This window comes from Pyrus communis, chromosome 6, assembly GCF_963583255.1.
Source record: "Pyrus communis chromosome 6, drPyrComm1.1, whole genome shotgun sequence".
NCBI classification, from domain to species: Eukaryota; Viridiplantae; Streptophyta; class Magnoliopsida; order Rosales; family Rosaceae; genus Pyrus; species Pyrus communis.
The window spans coordinates 27,317,034-27,340,625 of record NC_084808.1 but is presented as its reverse complement, the minus strand read 5'-3'; the positions used below and the strand labels follow the sequence as shown (position 1 = coordinate 27,340,625).

Below are 23,592 nucleotides of genomic sequence, written 5' to 3'. Positions count from 1 at the left end.
GAGCAAACCAGATCATATAGGCAAAAGCAGTAAATATTTTAGGTTGAGTTAACAAACCGTCTTGTGTATACTTGGCCAAATATGTTAAACCCTCTACTTAAAATTATCTAGAGTGACGCTAGTTAACATTGCAAACAGGATTTTACGAGACCTCACATTTGTCATATTTTGTGAGTGGAAATATATCTCAATTAAACTTTTTTATTAGGTCAGTTTTTAAACAGATGAGATCAACGTAGTATTAGATGAAACTTAATGTAAGAAATTCTTTGTAAGATGACTCTAAGGATGACGTGATCGGTGTATTCCTACTCAAGTTTATCTCTATCACTTTATGCATGAATCTAAATATGAAAAATCAGTTTTTTAAAACAAGTGCAAACAAATTTTACTCTCATTTTAGCTGAGATAATTAAAATTGTGATTGCATGCACTCCACCCACTTTGATGTTATATACGGAAGGAATCTAAGAGGACCCCATGTTGACAAGCATCATTTCTTTATGCTCCCTTGTCAAATTTTTCTCTACAGAAAAAGGCCCTTGTATGCAATTATTTATTACTACACCAAGTATTGAACCAATGATTACTATCACTACACTTAATGCTAAAATACATTCTTTTAGACAATTATTGATTTGGTGGGTGAATGTAGCCATCTCAAATTTCAATCACCACAATCGATAGGCTTTTTAGTTAAGATAGTTCTGTCATGACTCTATTCTTTAGTTTATAAAATTTAAAATCGATAAAACTGATCTTTGAAATTGTTCACTGTTAATCACTTTGGTCTTTATGTGACAAATCTCCTATAACTAAAGAAACCACTAGTTCAAATGAGGAATTGATTTGACAAAAATACCCTCAATTTAACAAAAATTTCTCACAGAATATTCAAAATGATTGATAGTTGATGCTCTCAGGAACTATTTCTATTGTTTTTAAATCTCAAAGACCAAAATGATGAATTATGTCAATCTCTAAGACCTTTTTGATAAAAAAAACCCACTTAATACTTAAATACTTAATAACATTTGCTTTATAAAGAGGGAATAGTAATGATTAAATACTTAATAACATTTGCTTTATAAAGAGGGAATAGTAATGATTAAAGGCCAAGGGAAGGGAAGGAATGCTCTTCATCATTCATGTATGGGAGTTGTTGCCGTGGGAGTCGTCTTCTTTCTTGCTTTCGAGTGTCCCCAGCCACTTCGCAATTTGCATGCCCAAAAGCCAAAAGTGATCCGACTGCTAGGCACTGCTCACCACAAAATGAAAGGTTAACGGTTAGGCACTGCTCACCACAAAATGAAAGGTTAACAAGTATCGTATCTTTTTTAATTGATCTTACGCTAAATCAACGTTATCTTTATATAACAGAGAAATCGAGATACGATACTTACAGATTTTGCGATGATTTTTGTAGAATTTTGTAAAACCGATTAAAATAATGCCTCCTAATAGAGCAAATGAACGAGGAGAGTTTATAACAGAAGTTGCAAAGACTCCTCTGCGCGTTGGTTAGGATCGTTTTCTGAGTAATAAGCGAAACAAAAATCTTAACGCTCGAGGGACACTCAAAGACTCGATGAAACTCCAAGCAGAATCCTCATCTGAGCACTTAATCATAAGCAAATTTAACAGTAGAGCCTCCATTAGAAGAACCCAAATGCAGGTGACACTTACCAGGCTTATTCCCTTCCAAATCAGCCGGGTTACTAATAATCCTCGGTACAACATCGGCGTGAAGAACCTGCAAAAGCGTCACAAATTTCTATCCAACGAGTAAAGTAAGCTAAGCCACGGTTTCATAAATTTCATTTAAAAAGATAGGCTTCAGAAACTAATAACTAAAATTCCGACCATTAGGGGTTCACTGTTTGATAGTAAAGTTATTTATATGCTAGTCCCGGTGTGTTTCTAACGAGTTGAGGCTGTCATTTAACCCATAAAACCCCCTCCAGGCATATTAGGACCTTGTGACGAAACTTGTCCCTGTGGAACTAATTGCAACCGGCCTTGAACATAAGCTCGGCCATCCCGTCCCAACCAACTGTTGTTGTTGCTGAAGTTGAGGCAGTTGCTGTTGTTGTTGGTGCTGTAGCTGCAATTGCTGAAGTTGTGAGAGCTGCTGCTGTCGTTGAATCTGAGGGTGCTGCTCTTGAATCTGCGGATGTTTTTGTTGACTCCGAGGATGCTGTTGCTGCTGACCGGGTGCTTGCATTTGTTGCTGTTGTTGCTGACCGGGTACTTGCATGTGGTGGTGTTGTTGACCGCCTACTTTGTGGCTTAAACACAACCATATCCTGGACCAAAGGTAGACTTTGCTTCAACAAAAACCAGGTTGTAAGAAAGTTACAATGCCGAGTCACAACCTCATTTGGAGTACCGCCACAGGCCTCGAGTTCAGAAAAAAATTTAAACAGAAGTTGCAGGGTATGCAGGGAACCTTCAGAATTAAGAGCACCTTTCTTTAATCGACCCATACAAGGTCCATTTTGCAGGTTTCTTTTAGTACTGAAGGTACCTCGCATATTTGTTGTGGATTTACCAGCTAATAGTTGGCGGCCGTAAATACTTAATGTTGAAAAAAACTAATGATAAGAAATTACAATCCGCAGTAATAAGAAAGACCCAAGTAAACAACAAGCTCACCCCTGGAAACAGCATTCCAATCAAGCGGTATGCTTTGTCTGAAACGGAGAGTAGTAGTGTCTGAGAGGGCAATTGGATCACTGCACACTGAAAAAAGTGGGAAATCAGCTTTTTGAGAAGAAGAATAATAGCAGAATAGTCCTCGGTTTCATGCGTACATTCGAAGGAAATCTACTGCAGAAGGTCAAATAAAATAGAAAAACTAGCTTTCGATGCTGATGTCTCACAGGGATGATACTAGAATCAAGAATTACCCCACTTCAAGCCAAGAGAGACAATTAAATGCATAAATTTAGTTTATCACAGCATTCAGAGGTTATTGAGTTTAAACAGATAATTAACTAAGTTCATATGAGAATGTCACACAGAATCTGAGGAAGTACTCTGCTAGATCAGAATTTACAGATAATCAAGTGGTAATATCCAAGATGCTTAGATTAATATATATAAGAGAAGACGATGGGTAAGGACTTTTAAGGGATAAAGTGGAAGCGGCAAGAAATTGAATAGCAAATTAGCAACGAGGGCAGTTTTTGAGTGTCGAGGGGAAAAGTGGTAAGCCCTCTTCAAATAGTATAGTTCATTCTATCATCCCTCATCCACATCCATAACAGACGGCTTGAAAAAAAAAAAATTGCAGCATGATATGACAAATGTCAAAAATTTTGTGAAGAAAATTAAATTGGAAATGTTGGTTACAGTTACAGATAGAATGATCAGGGTGGGGCGGGGAGATGGAGATAGAGATAAAGTAGACAGCTTACAAGTTTCCTCTCTTGCAATTTCCAACAAACCCATGCCGATTCATTGCCCGAAAAACTAAAAAGTCTGCCTTTCCAACATATTGCCTGAATTATAAATATTGATGAAGTCAAGAAAACTGAGAAATATAAGATCAGGAAGAAAATATTACACAGAAAAATAGAGGAGGGAATGTTTTCACTAAATGGTAATTACTTGTTATGCATGTGGTCCTCAGATATGAGTTTCAATATTCGCATTGTTGGCGGCCAGTTTGTTGCAAGCCTGAGGAATGAAAATATAAACAACAAATAAGGTAAAAGATGCTTGAATATGCCAATGACACGTTTTACCATAATCATGATATTAAGATTTTATTGTGCACTAAAGCACCAACCAAATAAGCCCAACTTAAGTGTAAAAGATGCTTGAAGCTGTGGAAAAATGCTCAGTTAGTTAATTAATTTCTTGCTGAGGATGTAGTTTTGTAATTTCTGCAATAAGAAATTAAGAAAATAAAAGTGAGAGAGGCTTACAAAGTATGAAGTGGGGCCAAAACCAAATCCACCAAAGAAACCAAGAAGGTCTCCAAAGAAAGGGAAGGTGGCTCCAATAAATAATGTAAATGCTGCAACATAGATATAGTAATTAAGGACAGACTTATGGGAAATGGTAATCTCACCAACATAAGCTGATCTCGTGATTAGTCTAAGTGCAATTCCAGGTGGGAAGTTTACTTTTTTAACCATCATCCTCTCAAGCATGTCAAAAACAGGCATAGCATAAACCTGCACATTTTTCAGTCACATCCCTAATTAATGTGGTTCTACTAAACCCTAAGTTACTAGAAGTTTTTATATAGATTTATAAAAGCGATGCTGGAGAGATTCTCTTGTGCAGTTAATTAAGATTTAGTTTTACTGGTGCTATCGTCCACCAAATGTTTGTCACGTGTTAAAAAATTGCCCGATCCATTCAATAAACGATTGACATATGGAAAGTATTAGTGACATGAGAAAATGATGAGAATCTCTCGTGTTGTTGAATGCGAATGCTGACTCGGCAGTTATACCTGGTAGCTGCCAATGACATGGACGACAACCATTAGGTTAGCAGCAGCAATGAGCCATGCAGGTCTCTTAAGATCCATGAGCACGTTATCATCGACATCTTGACCAAAAGCCCAGTACCCGATCAGGGCCACCGGGAAATAGAAAATTGCGTTGATAAAGTAGGCTCCTAGGGCACCTTTCCACATGGGAATTCTCGACGGCTTCTCGGGAGTCGATGGAATTGTGGCCTGGATTTCAAGCGCCACTGCATGCCCGGCAAATGCAAAGGAGATTTGACCTAATGTATTGAAAACCCTAAACTTGCTTTCTTGTGCGCATAGCTCACGTCTCCAATCCGACCTTTGCTTAAGCAACCTGCCCAGGCTATAGTTGAATAACTGCAAATTAACAACAAATTCAAGTTTTTTGGTTTTTTTTTCTTTTTTTTTTTCTTTTTTTTATTTTGAAATTAGCCTTCTAAAGTTCTCTTGTTAGGTTTAGGAGTAAGTCTTCGGTAGGACTGCCTTACTTTGGAGTTGGGTGAGACCAAATTACAACATTCTCATGATTTTGTGAGATGTGTCTTATGAATAACGTGGTCAGACATCTCTAATCAAGTTTTTCTAGAATTTTAGAAGGGAAATATGCACAAATATTTTAGGGAAAAAAATTGTGTAGGGTCATTTTATTATCTATTTCGTGACCCTCTACTTCTAATTTTGATTAAAAATTCGTAACCGATTCTATTTATACACATGTCTCATTTTGGGTTGATTGCTCTAATTGATGCTCTAGAACAAAACTATACCAAACTTGACTCGATTTTGTGTAGGGTATGTAAAAAGAATATTGACTTGCTCACCCCTCCTTTTTTTTTAACGGTTGGATTGATCAAACCAAAACAGAATTAAGGACTAAAATTAAAATCGTTTCTTATATATTATACAGTTTGCTTTGTCACAAAGTTCCATTGTATTTTGGCTTTTAACAGATTTTGTTTGCCTAAAGCAAGTTTAAATCAGATTTTCCATTTAAATTTACTACCTTAGTGACATGACGGCTGCTGCTAGAGAAACACCGGCAACAGAGTTGAAATTGGGGAGCTGGGAAAGAAAGAAATGAAGGGAACCAAATATGAGAATCCAGTACGATTGCTTGACTGGTGTGCAATTGGCACATACCATCTCCACAAACTTCTTCAGACACTTTCCTCCGGTGACCATGTACACTATGTCACATCCAACCTGCACAATCAATTGTTGCGGAAGCACAATCCACGGCCCGAGCTTTGGTCTAAAGGCATGCCAGCCGAGATCTATATATCGGTTGAATCGAGTTCCAGGAACACATTCATGGAGCTGAATCATCTGCCACATTGTGTTCGAGGTCATGCACCATGATATTGCCAGCACCATAATCCCTGGACCCCTGAAAGAAAGAAGTTGGTAAAAGAATAAGGTTTAGTGTAAAAGTATACAAAGCAGTGTATTTTCTTTTTGTCAAAACAAAGCAGTGTATTTGGTTTAGGTAAGTTGGGTTGTTCTGTACCATCCTAAGTATGCCATGGTATAAGGCAGGGTGAGTACACCGGCACCAATCATTGCGGTGACGGTGTGAAAGGTGGAGTATACCACCATTTGGCTCGGCGGGCGTTGTCCACCGGCTCCCCCCTCCATTTCTCGTCTGAAACAACTTCCTGCCATAGTTTGAAGAATGGACATGAAAAAAATTAGAAAATATATCAGAGTGAAGATCGTAAAAATTGGAAGACCAGATAGCTTTGTGTGAGTAAAGAGAGTGGTGATGCACACCTTTGGAGGAGAAGTTGTAACCATTTTGTTTTTTCTGTTTCTGCAGTGAAGACAAACACTTTCAATGTGGGAGTTGAATTATCGTCATCATGTTGTATGTATATAGTGGTTTGATGGCCCAAAATATAGGAAGAAATGTGGGATTATGTGCATGTAATTATCTTTTGCTTTTCCCGCGGAGACTTCTGCTTTTCCAAGAGCAACAATGCTATTCTTACCACATTAATATACCACATTAGTATACCATATTATGTGGCATCTGATGTGGCTATCCAAATCATCAAATTAATCATAATTCAATTTAAATTAAAATCTATTTAATAAATTAATAATAAATAAATAAATCTGAAATTAAATGGTATTTGTGGCATACGAGGAGTCTCCTCTCCTCTCCTTTCCTCTCATTCCTTCCCCGTTGCTTCTTCTTCTGTTTCTTCTTCCCTGCCATTTTTTTGTTTCGGCCCAGATTTTGTTCAGCAGCCTCGCCATTGATGGAAGCAGATCTTTTTGTTTCAGTTCTCAAACCATTGAGGTAAGAATGCAAACCCAACTTTCCTAAATAAAAAATCTGAAATCATTTTGTTTCAGTTCTCACTCTCTCTCTCTCTCTCTCTCTCTCTCTCTCTCTCTCTCTCTTTTGTACAGGTACAGGATCTGAGTAACCAGTCTAGCTTATTGCAAACCTAACTTTCCAAAATAAAAAAGAGACTAAGGTGAATATCTGGAAATTTGTTCATAGAAAAATGACACTGGGGGTTGAAGAAGAACCCGAAAATTTGGAGGACACTAACCACGTGATGATTATTAGCAACCCCATATATGAAGGTAATTATTTTTATTATTTATTTGCATTCAGGTTCTACTTATTTGTTAATTTGATTCCAGAAATTGGAGTTTTAGTTTCATTTTTCTTTTATGAAAAGCTTGGAAAATTTGTATATACCATTTACTGGAGGTCTGTAATTCTTAGATTAATAGAGTAAACAGAACGGTTTGAATGAAACCCACTCGATATAAATGTATATACCCCATGCATACAAACAAGCACATACATATTTTTATAGCTCTAAAATCTTCAACGAAGTGGGATATAACTTTTAAAAACTTTTAAGAAGTGCAATATTTATAAATTTGTAAGCAATTGAGATTTCCTTTTTTTGTTTTTTTTTTCTGCTACTCGGTCATATTGTCATCTTGTTGTGCATCTCTTTCAAAATCTTGGTATCTAATTATCTGATCTTTGTGTTCCATTGCCTGTGTTTAAATTCTTCTTTTCATTGAAATTTCTACTGCATAATAATTTTAAGCAAGTTACATTTTTTCTATGTCTTATGAGATGTTAGTCTATACCTATAGGCTATTAATTAGCTTCTCCAATGCCCTCCCCAGTGATTGTCAACAAAGAGGTTCCATGAATTATGTATTCGCCTCATACAAACTTCTCCTCATTTTATTTTTCCGCATGGAAACCTTTTGTTTCAGCTACTCTCTTTGCTCGATTTGGTGCACCGTCGAACTCCTACAACAAGGACTTTTCACTTTCCAATCTTTGTATAATTTAATTTTTCTATCTAAAACACTTAATTTTGTTGTGGGGTTTGTTTTCTCAGCCATTGCAGTGCATACACTAGAATTGAAAGACTTGCACATATGGCTAGTGTATTTACATTGATAGTATGGTGTAATATATAAACTTGTATAATTATGTTTTATGTTTTAGGAACAGGGAGTTCTTCTAATGAATTTACTGAAGAAGATGATGTCGTTGAAGTGAGCTCTTGTAATGAAACAGAAAGTGATGGGGTTCATACAATAGAAACTTCTAATGAAAGTATTGAAGAAGATGATGTAATTGAAGCAACTTTTGATGCCACTGAAGCGGAAAGCAATGGGGTTCATGCAGTTGAAAATAATGGGACTAACATGGAGAACACAATGAATGTGGAAGAAAAGGTCCAAGAGCCTCATGTTGGAATGATCTTTGACAACGCGGATCAAGTGGCTACATATTACAAGGAATATGGGAGACAATCAGGATTTCCAGTGATAAAGAGATCATCAACGAAGGGAGATGATGGAGAATTGAGGTATATTACTATGTGTTGCGCTCGATCAGGTACATCAAAAAGTAATTCAAGTAATCCTCTTAAGCCATATCCAAGTATAAAGAATGATTGCAAGGCTCAACTAAGGGCAGGTTTATACTTGGGTGAGAAATGGCGAGTGAATTCTGTAAAGCTTGATCATAATCACGGGTTGAGTCCAACAAAAACTCGTTATTGGAAGTGTTTTCGGGAAGTTAGTTCTTCTGTAAAAAAGAAGCTTGAAGTGAATGATAAAGCCGGAATAAGGGTCAACAAAAGTTATAATTCAGTGGTGGTTGAAGTTGGGGGACATGAGAACATGAAGTGTTTAGAAAAAGATTGTAGAAATTATATTGAAAAGGTGAGGCGCTTACAACTTGGAGAAGGGGATGCTACTGCAGTTCAAAACTACTTTGTAAGCATGCAAGCTCAGAATGCAAATTTCTTCTATGCAATTGATTTAGACAAAAATGGTCGTTTAAGAAATGTATTTTGGGCAGATGCAAGGAGTAGGGCATTGTATGAAGAATTCGGTGATGTTGTAACATTTGACACAACGTACTTGACTAATAAGTACGATATGCCATTTGCTCCATTTGTGGGAGTTAATCATCACGGGCAATCAATTTTATTGGGATGTGGATTGATTTCAAGGGAAGATACTGATTCCTTTATTTGGTTGTTTAAGACCTGGCTTGCTTGTATGTCTGGTCATGCTCCAAGTGGAATAATTACAGATCAAGACAAAGCTATGAAAAAAGCGATTGAAGTTGTTTTTCCTAATACTCGACATCGGTTGTGCTTGTGGCATATAATGAAAAAGGTTCCTGACAAGCTCAAAAGTTATAAGGAATATGAGTCTATGAGCTCTTCGTTAAACAACATTGTTTATGACTCAATGACTTCTGAAGATTTTGAAGAACGTTGGGCTGAGATGATTGAAAAATATAAGTTTAAAAAGCAAGCACATAAATGGTTAAGAAGCTTGTATGCAGAGAGACATCATTGGGTGCCTGTGTATGTGAAAAATAAATTTTGGGCTGGAATGTCAACGACACAAAGGAGTGAGAGCATGAATGCATTTTTTGATGGCCACGTGAACTCAAAGACTACTTTAAAACAATTTGTGGAGCAATATGAGAATGCATTAAGGAGTAAAGTGCTAAAAGAGGCTTCTGCGGATTCTGATTCTTTCTCTTCGAATGTTCGTTGTGCAACTCATTATGACATGGAAAAGCAAGTTCAAGCTGTTTACACGATTTCAAAATTCAAGGAGTTCCAAAAGGAATTGACAAGTATAATGTATTGTGACAGGGTTTCAGTTGAAACTAATAATGCAATTTTGGAGTACCAAATAGCTGAGCGTATTCTGATCAAGGAGAACAAAAAGAAGACTGTCATTTTCAAGGTCCAGTTTAACGAGCGTGAGATTGAAGTTAATTGCAATTGTTGCAAGTTTGAGTTTAGAGGTATATTATGTAGACATGCACTTTATGTTTTAGTTCATCATGACATTGACTTTATGCCAGATAAGTATATCATTCGAAGATGGAGGAAGGATGTGAAAAGATGCCACACAAGGGTTAGGATAAGTTACAGTAATTGGGTTGCTACACCTGAAGCACAGAGATCTGACAAGATGCAGAAAACCTTTGATGACATTAAGGAATTAGCCAATGATTCTGATGATAAGTGTATGTTTGTGGTGAGATGGATGCATAAACTAAAGGAGCAACTATGTAAACATGATGGAGCGGCTAGTAGCACTCAACCAACACCACAGTCACCTGATGATACGAACTTTGATCCTCTTCCTAACCCAAGTCAGCGTATACTTACGCCATTGTCAGCTAGAGGTAAAGGTCGTCCACCATAAAAAAGGAAACAATCCAAGATTGAGCAAGTAATCAAAAGAAGACAAAAAAGACAGAAAAAGATTACATCTTGTAAGGATAATACAAATGAGGAAGGAACACAGGTAACAAACATATTTGTTTTATATAACTAATAAGTTGATAAATCATAACATGCTTCACTTGCGACTTTTGTAGAAATCCATGGAAAGTGATGCAATATGCCATATTGATGGTCCACCTCCTTGTAGAAGTGATAACATAATTGCAACACAAGAGAGTAATGTCGTTGTGGAGGTATGTGATAAATATATTGATCTTCTTGTTATCTTTTTACTTAATTAATAATCATTGTCATTATAATTACTATATTTACTCTTTGTAATTGTAATTACTTTTATTCTTTGGGATTTAGCGTTCTCATCTTACACAAGGAGTTCAAATTTGCATGCCTGCCAACCAATATCCTATTTTTCCCCATACTAATGTAAGTTGTGCATTTTGTCCTATTGATAGTGATTTTGAATTGCTTGTGTTAGCTATTGAATAAATATTACCTATTGTAGGAAAACATGGCTTTGTTATTGGGACTCAGTCGAGGTAGTCATCCAAACCCATTGTACAAAGAGTCTAAGATTGGAAATATAAGTTATCCTACTATTCATGGAAATTATGTTCAGGTAAACATTGAGAGGATGCATATAATCCTTTTGTTGTTATTAATTAAATATTTATTTACATCACATAATATAATGCTCTATCTGTAGTTCTTATGGGTTTTTTTTTTCTCTCTCTTTATTTAGGGTCAACAATATCCATACTGGAATGGAGGTTATAGTATGTACAATATGCATAGCTCTACTTCAAGAGGAAATGATGACCAAGAGCTTAACTAAGCAATGGAAGCAACAATGAAAGCAATTTCTTTATGCAGTTTGAGTTTTTGTGGTTTTGGATCCTATTTCTTCTAAACATAGACTTCAATGCATTTCAAATATTTTGTAACAATAGCTAGTATGCAGACGTGTTGCTCTTCTAATTCTTGTTGTACTGAAAGTGGAGTTCAATCAAATTCTTAAAGGGAGCATATGTTTAATCAACAAAATTGAAAAACGAAATACCTATATCAAAACACCGCTTTCTAAAGCTATAAACCAAAAACCAATTTCTTCCAAGATTCAATCTTGCAATCCTACAGCAACGCTTATAGCTCAAGAAAAATGCAGAGCACAAATATTCATAATCTGATCATGAAAATGTTTCTACTTTTTATTCACATTTACAAGTTGTAGAACAATATTGATTGACCTGGTAAATCTACTGTATACAAATAGTGTCAAAAAATTTGGAGCAAAATCCAAACCAGAAAAAAAGTACAAAAAATCTTAGAACAAGAATGTTCGTCATCTAACTGCAGAAGCAACAGTATGAGCCCACTATTTAAGATTGTCTTTCATGTCAATTTCATTCTTCAATGCAGAAAACCTCCAATTCATCAATGGCTTTTCTATCTTCCTCTTCTCCCTAACCTCCCAAGCTTCAGAAAGGTACGGCCTTGTAATTGCAGACTCATCAAAACACTCATCTCTGCTATCATCCTTCTTTCCCAATCTTTGCTGCCCATAAATGATTCTCTCCAAGAACCCTTCTGGCAAAACACCCTCCAAATCAAAGTCGTCAACTCCGAGGACCTACTTTATTTTCGCATCAACCAACGGCTTCAACTCTGTGGTGATATTATGTTTGCCAATATCAGTAAGTAAATAACACCTTAAAAAAGTTTCTCGAAACAGAAAAGAAGCAATGCTTTACCTGACTAGTGCATTGTAACGACATAATTTGCTGCTTTTGTAAATTTTCTTGCCAATGGAAAATTGGATTGCATTAGTATCAAGAGGTGTAGTAGCATCAAGCCTAAAGGTAACACAAGGTCACTTGAAAACTACAGAGGAAGGATACTCAGAAAATTATACTTTCCAGTCTTTGTAAGTAATTGTCAATGCTTTCTTGCTAAAACTCCAATGATGTCATACTCACTACTATTCACATACATTACCAAATTAATAAGTAATCAAATTATAAATTGCTATAGTCTAAGGCAGTACATCGTTTCCGCAACTTCCAATTATCAGTGGCAACATTCAGTAGCATATAATATTGGAAAGCTAGGCCAATTACAATAATTAGATAATTTAAAAAATAAAATTAAAAATTTTGAACCAGACAATAAGACACTTCATAGTGCCAACCCTGTCAAGCGCAAGAATTCTAACATCGGGTGGGTATATACACTAAATTTCTTCATATGAAACCTACACTTGGATGCAGAGGATACCTTATGCGTTCGAATCTGGTTAAGCAACTCTCTAAATGAATCTTCCATTCCTTCCCCAAAGAATTTAAACACAGGCAATGGAACACAAATATCAGATAATTAAATACCAAGATTTTGAAAGAGATGCACAACAAGATGACAATATGACCGAGTAGCAGAAAAAAAAAACAAAAAAAGGAAATCTCAATTGCTATCAAATTTATAAATATTGCACTTCTTAAAAGTTTTTAAAAGTTATATTTCACTTCGTTGAAGATTTTAGAGCTATAAAAATATGTATGTGCTTGTTTGTATGCATGGGGTATATACATTTATATCGAGTGGGCTTCATTCAAACCGTTCTGTTTACTCTATTAATCTAAGAATTACAGACCTCCAGTAAATGGTATATACAAATTTTCCAAGCTTTTCATAAAAGAAAAATGAAACTAAAACTCCAATTTCTTGAATCAAATTAACAGATAAGTAGAACTTGAATGCCAATAAATAATAAAAATAATTACCTTCATATATGGGGCTGCTAATAATCATCACGTGGTTAGTGTCTCCAAATTTTTGGGTGCTTCTTCAACCCCTAGTGTCATTTTTCTATGAACAAATTTTCAGGTATTCACCTTAGTCTCTTTTTTATTTTGGAAAGTTGGGTTTGCAATAAGCTAGACTGGTTACTCAGGCCCTGTAGAAAAGAGAGAGAGAGAGAGAGAGAGAGAGAGAGTGAGAACTGAAACAAAATGATTTCAGATTTTTTATTTAGGAAAGTTGGGTTTGCATTCTTACCTCAATGGTTTGAGAACTGAACCAAAAATATCTACTTCCATCAATAGCGAGGCTGCTGAACAAAATCTGGGCCGAAACAAAAAAATGGCAGGGAAGAAGAAACAGAAGAAGAAGCAACGGGGAAGGAATGAGAGGAAAGGAGAGGAGAGGAGACTCCTCGTATGCCACAAATACCATTTAATTTCAGATTTATTTATTTATTATTAATTTATTAAATAGATTTTAATTTAAATTAAATTATGATTAATTTGATGATGTGGACAGCCACATCAGATGCCACATAATGTGGTATACTAATGTGGTATATTAATGTGGTAAGAATAGCATTGTTGTAATGTTAAATACAATCGTTTAGACACTTATTGAGTTGGTGGGTGAATATAGCCACCTTAAATTTCAATCACTACACTCAATAGGCTTTTTAGTCAAGATAGTTTATGAGACTGTTACAACTCCACATTTTGATTCATGTGATTTAAAATCGATAGAAGTGGTATCTGAGATTATTCATCGTCAATCATTTTGATTATTATGTGAAAAATCTCCGTATAATTGAAGAAACCACTAGCTCAAATGAGGGGTCGATTTGACAAAAATACCCTCAATTTAACAAAATTTCTCACAGAATAACCAAAATGATTGATAGTGGATGATCTCAAAAACCACTTCTATCGATTTTAAATCTCAGAAACCAAAGTAATGAGTTATGCCAATCTCAAATACCTTTTTGGATAAAAAAAAAACCCACTTAATACTTAAATACCTATAACATTTGCTTTATAAAGAGGGAATAGTAATGATTAAAGGCCAAGGGAAGGGAAGGGATGCTCTTCATCATTCATGTATGGGAGTTTCTTTCTTGCTTTCGAGTGTCCCCAGTCACTTTGCAATTTGCATGCCCAAAAGCCAAAAGTGATCGACTGCTAGCTACTGCTTACCACAAAATTAAATGTTAAGAAGTATCGTATCTTGTTTAATTGATCTTACGCTAAATCAACGTTATCTTTATATAACAGAGAAATCGAGATGTGATACTTAAGTAGTTAAATTAGGATTTGATAGGACTTGATAGTATTTTAATAGACTTAAAAATCCGGGAGTAGTCAATGAGATTTTAAAAGATTTTTAAATCATGGTGTAGTCAAATTAGGATTTTAAAGAGTTTTAAAGAATACATCCAAATCCATGGATAGTCGATTAGGATTTTAAAAAGTCGTCAAAAATCTGGGTGTAGTGAAAATATCAAAGATTTTTTAGGATTTTAATGGGTGAAGGATTTTGATGGATTTGAGAGTAGAACTATAAATAACAAATGTCATAAACAATCCAACATTCTATATGTAGAAGAGGAATAGCCAAAGAACCCCTCATTTCTCTAACTTGCTTTCACCACCCCTCATCCCTCCCCGTGACCCACCCACTGCCAAAATGGGTTTGATTTTCGTGCTTTGCCCTTGTTGGATGAACAATCCAATGTCGTTGCTGGTAAGGTTGCGATTAAAACTTGTGAGTGTTTATTGTTGTTTGAATCCAATACAAATCATGGATCATGGATGGCATTGAATAAGGATGGACAAGTGAGTCACTCTTTGATTACTATGTATGCAAGGTGTGGTGAGTGGGATTTTGCATGGAATGTGTTTGATGAAAATTTTGAGAGGGATTTGGTTTCGTGGAATTCCATGATTTCTTTGCACTGCAAGATGGGGTGTGCTGGAGATGCGGTGGGTTGTTCCAGGAAATGAGAGGGGATGGATTTGGGCCTGATGAAACGACTTTGGTGACGGTTCTTGAGCGTGCGGGGACATGGGGGATTTGAGTTTGGATACGTGTGTGGAGTGTTTCGTAGTTGAGAAGATATTGGAGATGAATTCTTATGATTACGATGATTTTTTGTATAATTTTGTAAAACCGATTAAAATAATGGCTCATAATCATAAGCAAATTTAACAGTAGAACCTCCATCAGAAGAACCCAAATGCAGTTATCACTTACCAGGCATATTCCCTTCGAAATCAGCCGGGTTACTGATAATCCTCAGTAACATCGGCGTGAAGAACCTGCCCAAAGCATCACAAATTTCTATCCAACGAGTAAACTAAGCTAAGCCACGGTTTCATAAATTTCATTTAAAAAGATAGGCTTCTGAACCTGATTAACTAAAATTTCGATCATTAGGGGTTCACTGGCTGATAGTAAAGTTATTTATATGCTAGTCCAGGAGTGTTTCTAACGAGTTGAGGCTCTCATTTAACCCATAAAACCCCCTCCAGGCATATTAGGACCTTGTGACGGAACTTCTGTCCCTGTGGAACTAATTGCGATCGGCCTTGAACATAAGTTCGGCCATCCCCATCCCAACCAACTGTTGTTGTTGGTGCTGTTGCTGCAATTGCTGAAGTTGCGGGAGTTGTAGTGATTGAAGTTGTGAGAGCTGCTGCTGTTGTTGAATCTGAGGGTGCTGCTGTTGAATCTGTGGATGTTGTTGACTCTGAGGATGCTGTTGCTGCTGACCGGGTACTTGCATTTGTTGCTGACCGGGTACTTGCATGTGGTGCTGTTGTTCACCGCCTACTTGAATTTGTTGCTGTTGTAGCTGTTGCATTTGTTGCATTTGCTGCTGCTGTTGTTGACCGCCTACTTGTGGTTTAAACAATATCATATCCTGAACCGAAGGTAGACTTAGCTTTAACAAAAACCAGGTTGTAAGAAAGTTACGATGCCGAGCCACAACCTCATTTGGAGTACCGCCACAGGCCTCCAGTTCAGAAAACAATTTAAACAGAAGTTGCAGGATATGCAGGGAACCTTCAGAATTAAAAGCACCTTGTACAGGCTAGAAAGCTCTTTAATCGACCCCCGCAAAATCTTGCAAAATACAAGGTCCACTTTGCAGGTTTCTTTTAGTACTGAAGGTACCTCACATATTTGTTGTGGATTTACCAGCTAATAGTTGGCGGCCATAAGTACTTAATATTGAAAAAAACTAATGATAAGAAATTACAATCCGCAGTAATAAGAAAGACCCAAGTAAACAACAAGCTCACCCCTGGAAACAGCATTCCATTCAATCTGTATGCTTTGTCTGAAACGGAGAGTAGTAGTGTCTGAGAGGGCAATTGGATCACTGCACACTGAAAAAAGTGGGAAATCAGCTTTTTGAGAAGAAGAATAATAGCAGAATAGTCCTCGGTTTCATGCATACATTCGAAGGAAATCTACTGCAGAAGGTCAAATAAAATAGAAAAACTAGCTTTCGATGCTGATGTCTCACAAGGATGATACTAGAATCAAGAATTACCCCACTTCAAGCCAAGAGAGCCAATTAAATGCATAAATTTAGTTTATCACAGCATTCAGAGGTTATTGAGTTTAAACAGATAATTAACTAAGTTCATATGAGAATTTCACACAGAATCTGAGGAAGTACTCTGCTAGATCAGAAGCGGCAATAAATTGAATAGCAAATTAGCAACGAGGGCAGTTTTTGAGTGTCGAGGGGAAAAGTGGCAAGTCCTTTTCAAACAGTATAGTTCATTTTATCATCCCTCATCCACATCCATAACAGAAGGCTTGAAACAAAAAAAAAAAAAAAAAAAAAAAAAAAAAAAAAAAAAGGTGCAGCATGATATGACAAATATCAAAAATTTTGTGAAGAAAAATTAAATTGGAAATGTTGGTTACGGTTACAGATAGAATTATCAGGGTGGGGCGGGGAGATGGAGATAGATAGAGATAAAGTAGACAGCTTACAAGTTTCTTCTCTTGCAATTTCCCAAGAAACGCATGCTGATTCTTTGCCCGGAAAACTAAAAAGTCTGCCTTTCCAACATATTGCCTGAATGAAGTCAAGAAAACCGAGAAATATAAGATCAGGAGGAAAATATTACACAGAAAAATGGAGAAGGGAATGTTTTCACTGAATGGTAATTACTTGTTATGCATGTGGTCCTCAGATATGAGTCTCACTATTAGCATTGTTGGTGGCCAGTTTGCTGCAAGCCTGAGGAATGAAAAAATAAACAACAAATTAAGGTAAAAGATGCTTGAATATGCCAATGACACATTTTACCATAATCATGATATTAAGATTTTATTGTGCACTAAAGCACCAGCCAAATAAGCCCAACTAAAGTGTTCCGATCAAAATACATTCAGCATCGTGCCAATAATCATACAGCATCTCAAGACATTAGGATTCTAAGAATGGAGGCAACTCAAATTTTATTTTAACCAAAGAAAAAGACGGCTGCTGTGATAAGGTAGAAATATTAAGTTATAGACACTTTTTTCAAAATAAAAGAATTAAAGTTAAAATAGAAACTTTAAACCATTGATTACATTCCATTAACATACTATTTGAAATAAAAGAAGATAAAGCACACTCCCGACTTACGTCCCAGAAGCTGAAGCACACCTGAAACCCTGATAAAGATAGAAAGCATTTGTGGAGTTAACAAATATTTGAGTAACTGCTAAAACAACAAGCTGACTAAAAGAAATATAAATAACCCCACGCAGTTAGGCCCTAAAACATGCCTCATGCTGTGGTTTAATTCAGAAAGCTTAGACCCTTATGGTTATCAAATTGTCTATTTAATAGATGTCACTGATGACACACTTAAAATAACTATCCATCCATGGTTCAGTGTTTTCTGCAATTTTTTTCTCTCTCCTCCTCATACAAATATATTGAAATTCAAACCAAATGCATAATAACTTTTGAATTCAAATCACACTGAAGCACATTCACAAGAAATCATAAGAGAATTTGTCTCAGAAAAATTTAAGTTCAATATAAAAAACTACGGTTATCCATGACAGAGACACTGGCTTTGATTCTGTGGAAATTTGGAGTTTTCCCTTCTCCAGTGATAGTTTAGCAGTGGAGTTTTGGGTGAAGAGTGGAGTTTGTGGAAATCAAAGAATTGGTGGTGAGATAGTTTCATAAACCAATTTATATGGAAACATACTGAAAATCCTCATGTGCCAGAGCCACATACATGCTTCACTTTTCTCTCAAAAATAAGAGTATCACATAACAAACGACAGTTTCCATGTCATCCAACGGGGCAATTGAGAACGAACCTCCAATATAGTGATAAACGTAGGCTGCCCATATCTCAGTCCAACTAAATTTCCCTGCATGTATGTTGATCATTCAAGTATGAGCAAATGTGGAAAACCATATTAAAACAGAGCCGACCATCTTTAAAATTTTCCTGACATTCTAGCTTAAAAAAGTCGCCATCAGAAGTTTCAAGTCCAACCGTATCTTTTGAAAAGACCTACCTCCCAGACTTTCACATATTTGGATTGTGCAGATGCAAGAGCACTTGTTGTCTGTTGTGAGAACGGCACAGATGCTGCTGAACTATTGTTTGCACCAAGATACTGCATCCCAGACTGCACCTTGTGAGCCATTCCTAGAATAGGAATCATTGTACCGGTTCCAGAAGAGGCACCGGACGAACCAAGGGCACTCATCATGTTTGATACATGCATTGCCATAGGATTTTGAACCATAGTTTGGAGTCCCATAAAAGTTCCTCCAGTTAAGGCTGCTGCATTCATAAAGTGTGCTTGAGAGATGTTATTGAGGATGCAACCAACAGAACACGAGGGATGTGTCATACCGCTCACTACAGGTTTGAAATCTGGTATATTATCATTAATTGTGGTCATCCCTTGAGAAGCAGAAAATGGTGTTGAGGCCTGCAAGCTCGGGACTCCTTGGGAAGGAGGATGTACAGATTGAATGTGTGCAAAACCAGGTCCCATGGAACTTAGGGTACTTGGCTCCTAAACAAGTCATAAGAGAACTCTATATATATATATACACTTTTTTTAATTAAAACAGCATAACAGAACAAAAATGAACATCTCTTTCCTTTGCACAAAGCATAAAAGTTCAAATGAATGCATAACGAATCTTACAACTTTTACAGTAGCAGGAGGTACATTTTGAACCGAAATTGGTTGCTGATTCATAACAGATCCATTCACTAATTTGAAAAAGGGGAAAGGAAAAGAAAGGGTAAGTCTGCAATCAAGCAGGATAAGCAAGAATTAACCATGAAAAATAGGAACAGCCTAGCAATAACAAGCTTAATTGAATAATTCAAACAAGATATAGCCTATTATACTAAGATTTGTAATACATTTAACCTTATAAGTTCATTTGAGTGGTAAGGTGAGCCAATTATTCTTATAAAAGACGTAAAAGGAATTGCAACTACACCTAATTGATACTGAAACATTCATAATTTCAACAACAACAAAAAAGCCAAATAGATAAGTCAAACCAAATCAATAAGTACTTTCATTAACAGAAAAAAATGAACCAAATATTTTGCACTAGAAAAAGACTAGAAGAGACAACGTATTGACTGCAAAACCAACCAGAGGGCATAGAAGTTGGAGGCGGCACTGTAACTGAAGCAACAGGAGCTATTTCCATTTTTACAGGACTCTGATTTGAGGGCAAAGTTGTAATTCCTGGACGACTTAACATAGCACGGGCCTCCATAAAATTCTCTGAGATTAAAACAAGAAGGTGGGGTTCTTTCGCATTACCAATTGGTGGATCTGCCGCTCCAGCATTGCGCTTTCCCTGCATTGGCAAAGTGGTCACTGTCACGCCAACTTCTTCTAGTGATCTTAAGCCATAGGAAATAAAATATTCAGTCTGGCAATAATACTATCTCCTCCCTTTTGTATTATCGAACATTCTTTGCAGTTTTATTAATATAAGTAGACAGTCGTTCCACGTATATGAATATGGTACCAGAGGAAACTATATTTTTCATTCATGATAGTCTAAGTGGTTGAGATTAGAATTCAACAACACAAAGTTTTAAAGCTCAACAGAGCACCAAAGAAAATAAAGGAAGTTACATTATTGTTGATTTAGCAAGATACACAAATAGTCAAATGCTATATATATATACGTACATATATATATATATATATATAATGAATAAGAGATAGAACATACCGCATTGTATATTGCTCTGAGCTTAGGTAGCTGTTTTGGACAAATGACTGACAGCGAAACTGAGCACTGGATGGAAACTAAGGGCTCATTACTGATGATTTTGAGCCCTCATGAGAATAGGAACAGCCACCATTAAACTACGAATAAACAAAAAACTACCTGTGGAAATGATTTAGCAACAGCCTCAGCATCATAAAGATGATTTTCTGTTTGTGCATCAATATTTTTATTTTGCTCCAAATTTTGCATTTGTGGGCGATACACTGGTGTAGGCAGAGCGTGAGGGTTACTCGCAGCAATAAGAACACAATGCTTCTGGCAATCCACGTTTTGTTGATTTTGGCTTCCATTTTGAGCTGTACTGAACATCTGTATTTCACATCAGAAGAATAGTAAATGTTAAGTTTAAAATGTGACTCTAAGAAATGCATTTGAAACGCAAAAGTACTGGGACGGTTTTGAACAGCATACCATTATAACCTCCGAAAGCCCTTCTGCAATTGCAGCATCACCAAAACCACCCCCAGAAAAGGGTATAGCTGAAAGCCAATGCAAGAAGAGATCCACATCTCTTGTCCAGCCACTCCGTCCTACCAGGTAACCTTGACGAAAGGTTGTACAATTATTTTAAAATATTCATATATATATATATATATATATTGAGCAAATGCCAGTTACAGTAATGACATAGAATACCTGCAGATCACCTAGGTGAATTGAATTCATAAGAAACAAGGTATGGTACTAGTTAAGTGGTAATTTACCAGATAAAACTTCCATTTCCAGCATAAGTTGTCCTATTGAGGGGTGCTGGAAATGTATAAACTCATGCAGACAAGGGACTGAACTCTTTAAGTTTTTCAGACTTCCAGGCGGTATTGTGTACAAAGAGCCACTACATTACAACAAAGTTTGTTAATTTTAGACTTTAACTTAAAGCTACTGAAAATCCACCACTTCAAAGTGAATAATTCCATAAAGTTGTGAAAATCACCAAGCAATAATTTGCAAACTTTGAACAACATCCAGCTTAACTTTACAAGGAATTATTTCACTTAGTATAAGATTGAACCCTGTTTACAAAGAACTATTTGACTTGGTGCAAGATTGAATCCTGTCAGTAGGAGGATGGAGGACTAACAAGCATCTTACCCTATAAAAAGTAAAATTCCTAAGGATTTATGGTCAACCTCATGATGCAATAAGAAATTAACAACACAAGTCATACCTCGGAAAACTAGGAATAAGAAGAATGAAAACTACATACCACAATAAGATCCATGAGTTTTGAATGTGACCAGAGAGAGCTCAAAAGTAGAAGTACAGAGCTTCTGCATCTCAAAAACCAAATTACGTAATAAGAAAAAAATTACCAAGCTAGAAGTCTTACAGAGGGAACTAATAATGCTATCTGCCAGTGAAATGTAAGAATGGTTGCCTGTGGTTTGATAAATTGTTGATGTAGTGTACACAAACTATGTACTCAAATTATTAAATGCATGCTATTAACATCTAGTGAAAGAAGGCACAACCACCTACATGTAAACATGTTTAGATATGTAATGAACAATCAACAGTTCTGACAAATGACTTCTGATAAATAATGATAAACATAAAGAATAATCACAAAGTAATGGAAAAAGGTGCATACTTGGCCACTTGACTCCTTGCCACAGAAACTCCTGCAGGGAAAAGATAAATAAAAAAGTGGCATACAGATAGAGTAGTGCATAAAATCCCATGCAAGTTAATGATCCACATGTAATGAGAAAAAATCAATGACAAACTTCATATTTGGTTCTAGGTATAGGAATATTTGGTCAAGATTGTTAATATTCCAAGTATGAACCTTCACTTGAGACATGGTAGCACAGAGTATGCTCAATCCAATCAGCTGAAGCACGATACTCTGCTTCAAGATGCCCAAGGAGTTATCCTCTCTCTCCACTGCTAGACCACCGGACGAAAACCAGTTTGCAAATACAACTATTTTTTATTTTGGATCTTCCAAATCATTACCGCAGGAGGTTCGGGCCCATTTTTTTTCTGATCCTTGGATAAAAAGATTCATTCTCTTCATAAAAAATAGGAGGTAGAACCAATAAAGATTTCCTTTTCAATTCATCCCTGGAGTTGAATACCTCATTCAAGAATCCAATGTCAAACCCAAAACGTAAATGTGAGAGGTTTAGCCTACAAGTACAGTATTTGTTCCTAAAGCAGAAAGTTCAGTAATAACAAACATGGGATAATAACTCCGAGTTGACTCATTAAATCGCTTGTTAGTGTGCATAATTTGAAAGTAAGTTAATCATGATATGTGGAAAATATCTATTTGACCAAGTATAGGACTTATTTTGCATCACATGCCAACAAGAAACAATCCACTGCATGGAGCTCGTCACCGCGGATAGCTTCCATCAAAATTGATGAGAACTAATTAATTATATATAAATCAATCAAAGTTCAGTTTCCATCAGGATTACATGAAATCAAACTTTGTACATTGTAGAATATGGCAAGGCTGCATATGGTTTCATGGTTAAGGGTACAGAAATGGGAGATTTCTCCGATTCACTATACTAGTTTTATCAGATTCTTTCTTAGTGAGCAAAAGATTCAAAATTGAACCAAAACTGTATGGTTCCCAGTTAACTTAACAACTACTCCACACAACCAATTTCAAAGTGAAAATTGAAATTGCAATTAAATTTCAATTCCGAGCCACCAAACGCAGCCGAAACAAGCTAAACGAGCCACAGAAAATTCTCGTCCCATAACCCTAAAATCACTACGCAAAAAAGTTCAAAAAATAAATCAACCAAACAACAAATTCAGCATAAGAAATTTCCTACCTGATGATCTTATCAAGGTAATCGGAGACGATGGTTGCCCAGTAGGGCCTCATGGCGGTAGTTCCTTCAACGGCCACGATCAGCTGCTTCTCCACCATCGTACTGCTCGAAAGGACCGCTGAGAAATTTCAACTGCTTTTGCGATAGGCTGTGGGACGGAAATGTGTGAGAAATTTCAACTGCTTCTCCACCACTATTTTTGTTTTATATTTATAAATTTATTGAATTCAACGGTTGAAATTGAATATAATCAAATATAATGGTAAAAAAAATATCTAACAGTCCAAAATCATGTGTTTGCTCATGTGTTTTGTATTTATACATCTCTATCATGTGTTTCATATTTTTCTATAATTTTCATATGTCGATTTGGTGATTTTTCAATTTATCAGAATTTTAATATTTTTAGATTAAAATGTTCATAAAATTAAT

At 36.2% G+C, this 23,592-nt stretch overlaps 2 protein-coding genes and 1 pseudogene across 3 annotated transcripts; 1 reads left to right on the top strand and 2 right to left on the bottom strand.

Annotated features, from left to right (window-relative positions):
• Positions 1 to 2,003: 2,003 nt before the first annotated feature.
• On the bottom strand, positions 2,004 to 6,283 carry LOC137736356 (lysine histidine transporter-like 6; annotated as a pseudogene).
• A 719-nt stretch (positions 6,284 to 7,002) lies between these two features.
• On the top strand, positions 7,003 to 11,092 carry LOC137736355 (protein FAR1-RELATED SEQUENCE 5-like). The gene is made up of 7 exons (XM_068475639.1): positions 7,003 to 7,084; positions 7,980 to 9,812; positions 9,966 to 10,048; positions 10,395 to 10,493; positions 10,612 to 10,683; positions 10,763 to 10,876; positions 11,000 to 11,092. The coding sequence occupies exons 1-7, from the start codon at positions 7,003 to 7,005 to the stop codon at positions 11,090 to 11,092; spliced, it is 2,376 nt and encodes a 791-aa protein (XP_068331740.1).
• A 4,320-nt stretch (positions 11,093 to 15,412) lies between these two features.
• On the bottom strand, positions 15,413 to 23,440 carry LOC137736670 (mediator of RNA polymerase II transcription subunit 25-like). 2 transcript variants are annotated; one of them, XM_068475905.1, is made up of 16 exons: positions 23,161 to 23,440; positions 21,957 to 21,987; positions 21,573 to 21,636; positions 20,777 to 20,907; positions 20,465 to 20,674; positions 20,306 to 20,371; positions 19,711 to 19,921; positions 19,246 to 19,313; positions 18,945 to 19,110; positions 18,601 to 18,872; positions 18,397 to 18,450; positions 17,705 to 17,733; positions 17,243 to 17,311; positions 17,062 to 17,146; positions 16,356 to 16,442; positions 15,413 to 15,973 (listed from the first exon to the last, which is right to left on the bottom strand). In XM_068475905.1, the coding sequence occupies exons 1-16, from the start codon at positions 23,256 to 23,258 to the stop codon at positions 15,623 to 15,625; spliced, it is 1,992 nt and encodes a 663-aa protein (XP_068332006.1). In that variant the 5' UTR covers positions 23,259 to 23,440; the 3' UTR covers positions 15,413 to 15,622. The 2 variants fall into 2 exon arrangements, with proteins under 2 accessions (XP_068332006.1, XP_068332005.1); XM_068475904.1 differs by having other exon boundaries at positions 18,601 to 19,110.
• Between the last annotated feature and the right edge of the window lie 152 nt (positions 23,441 to 23,592).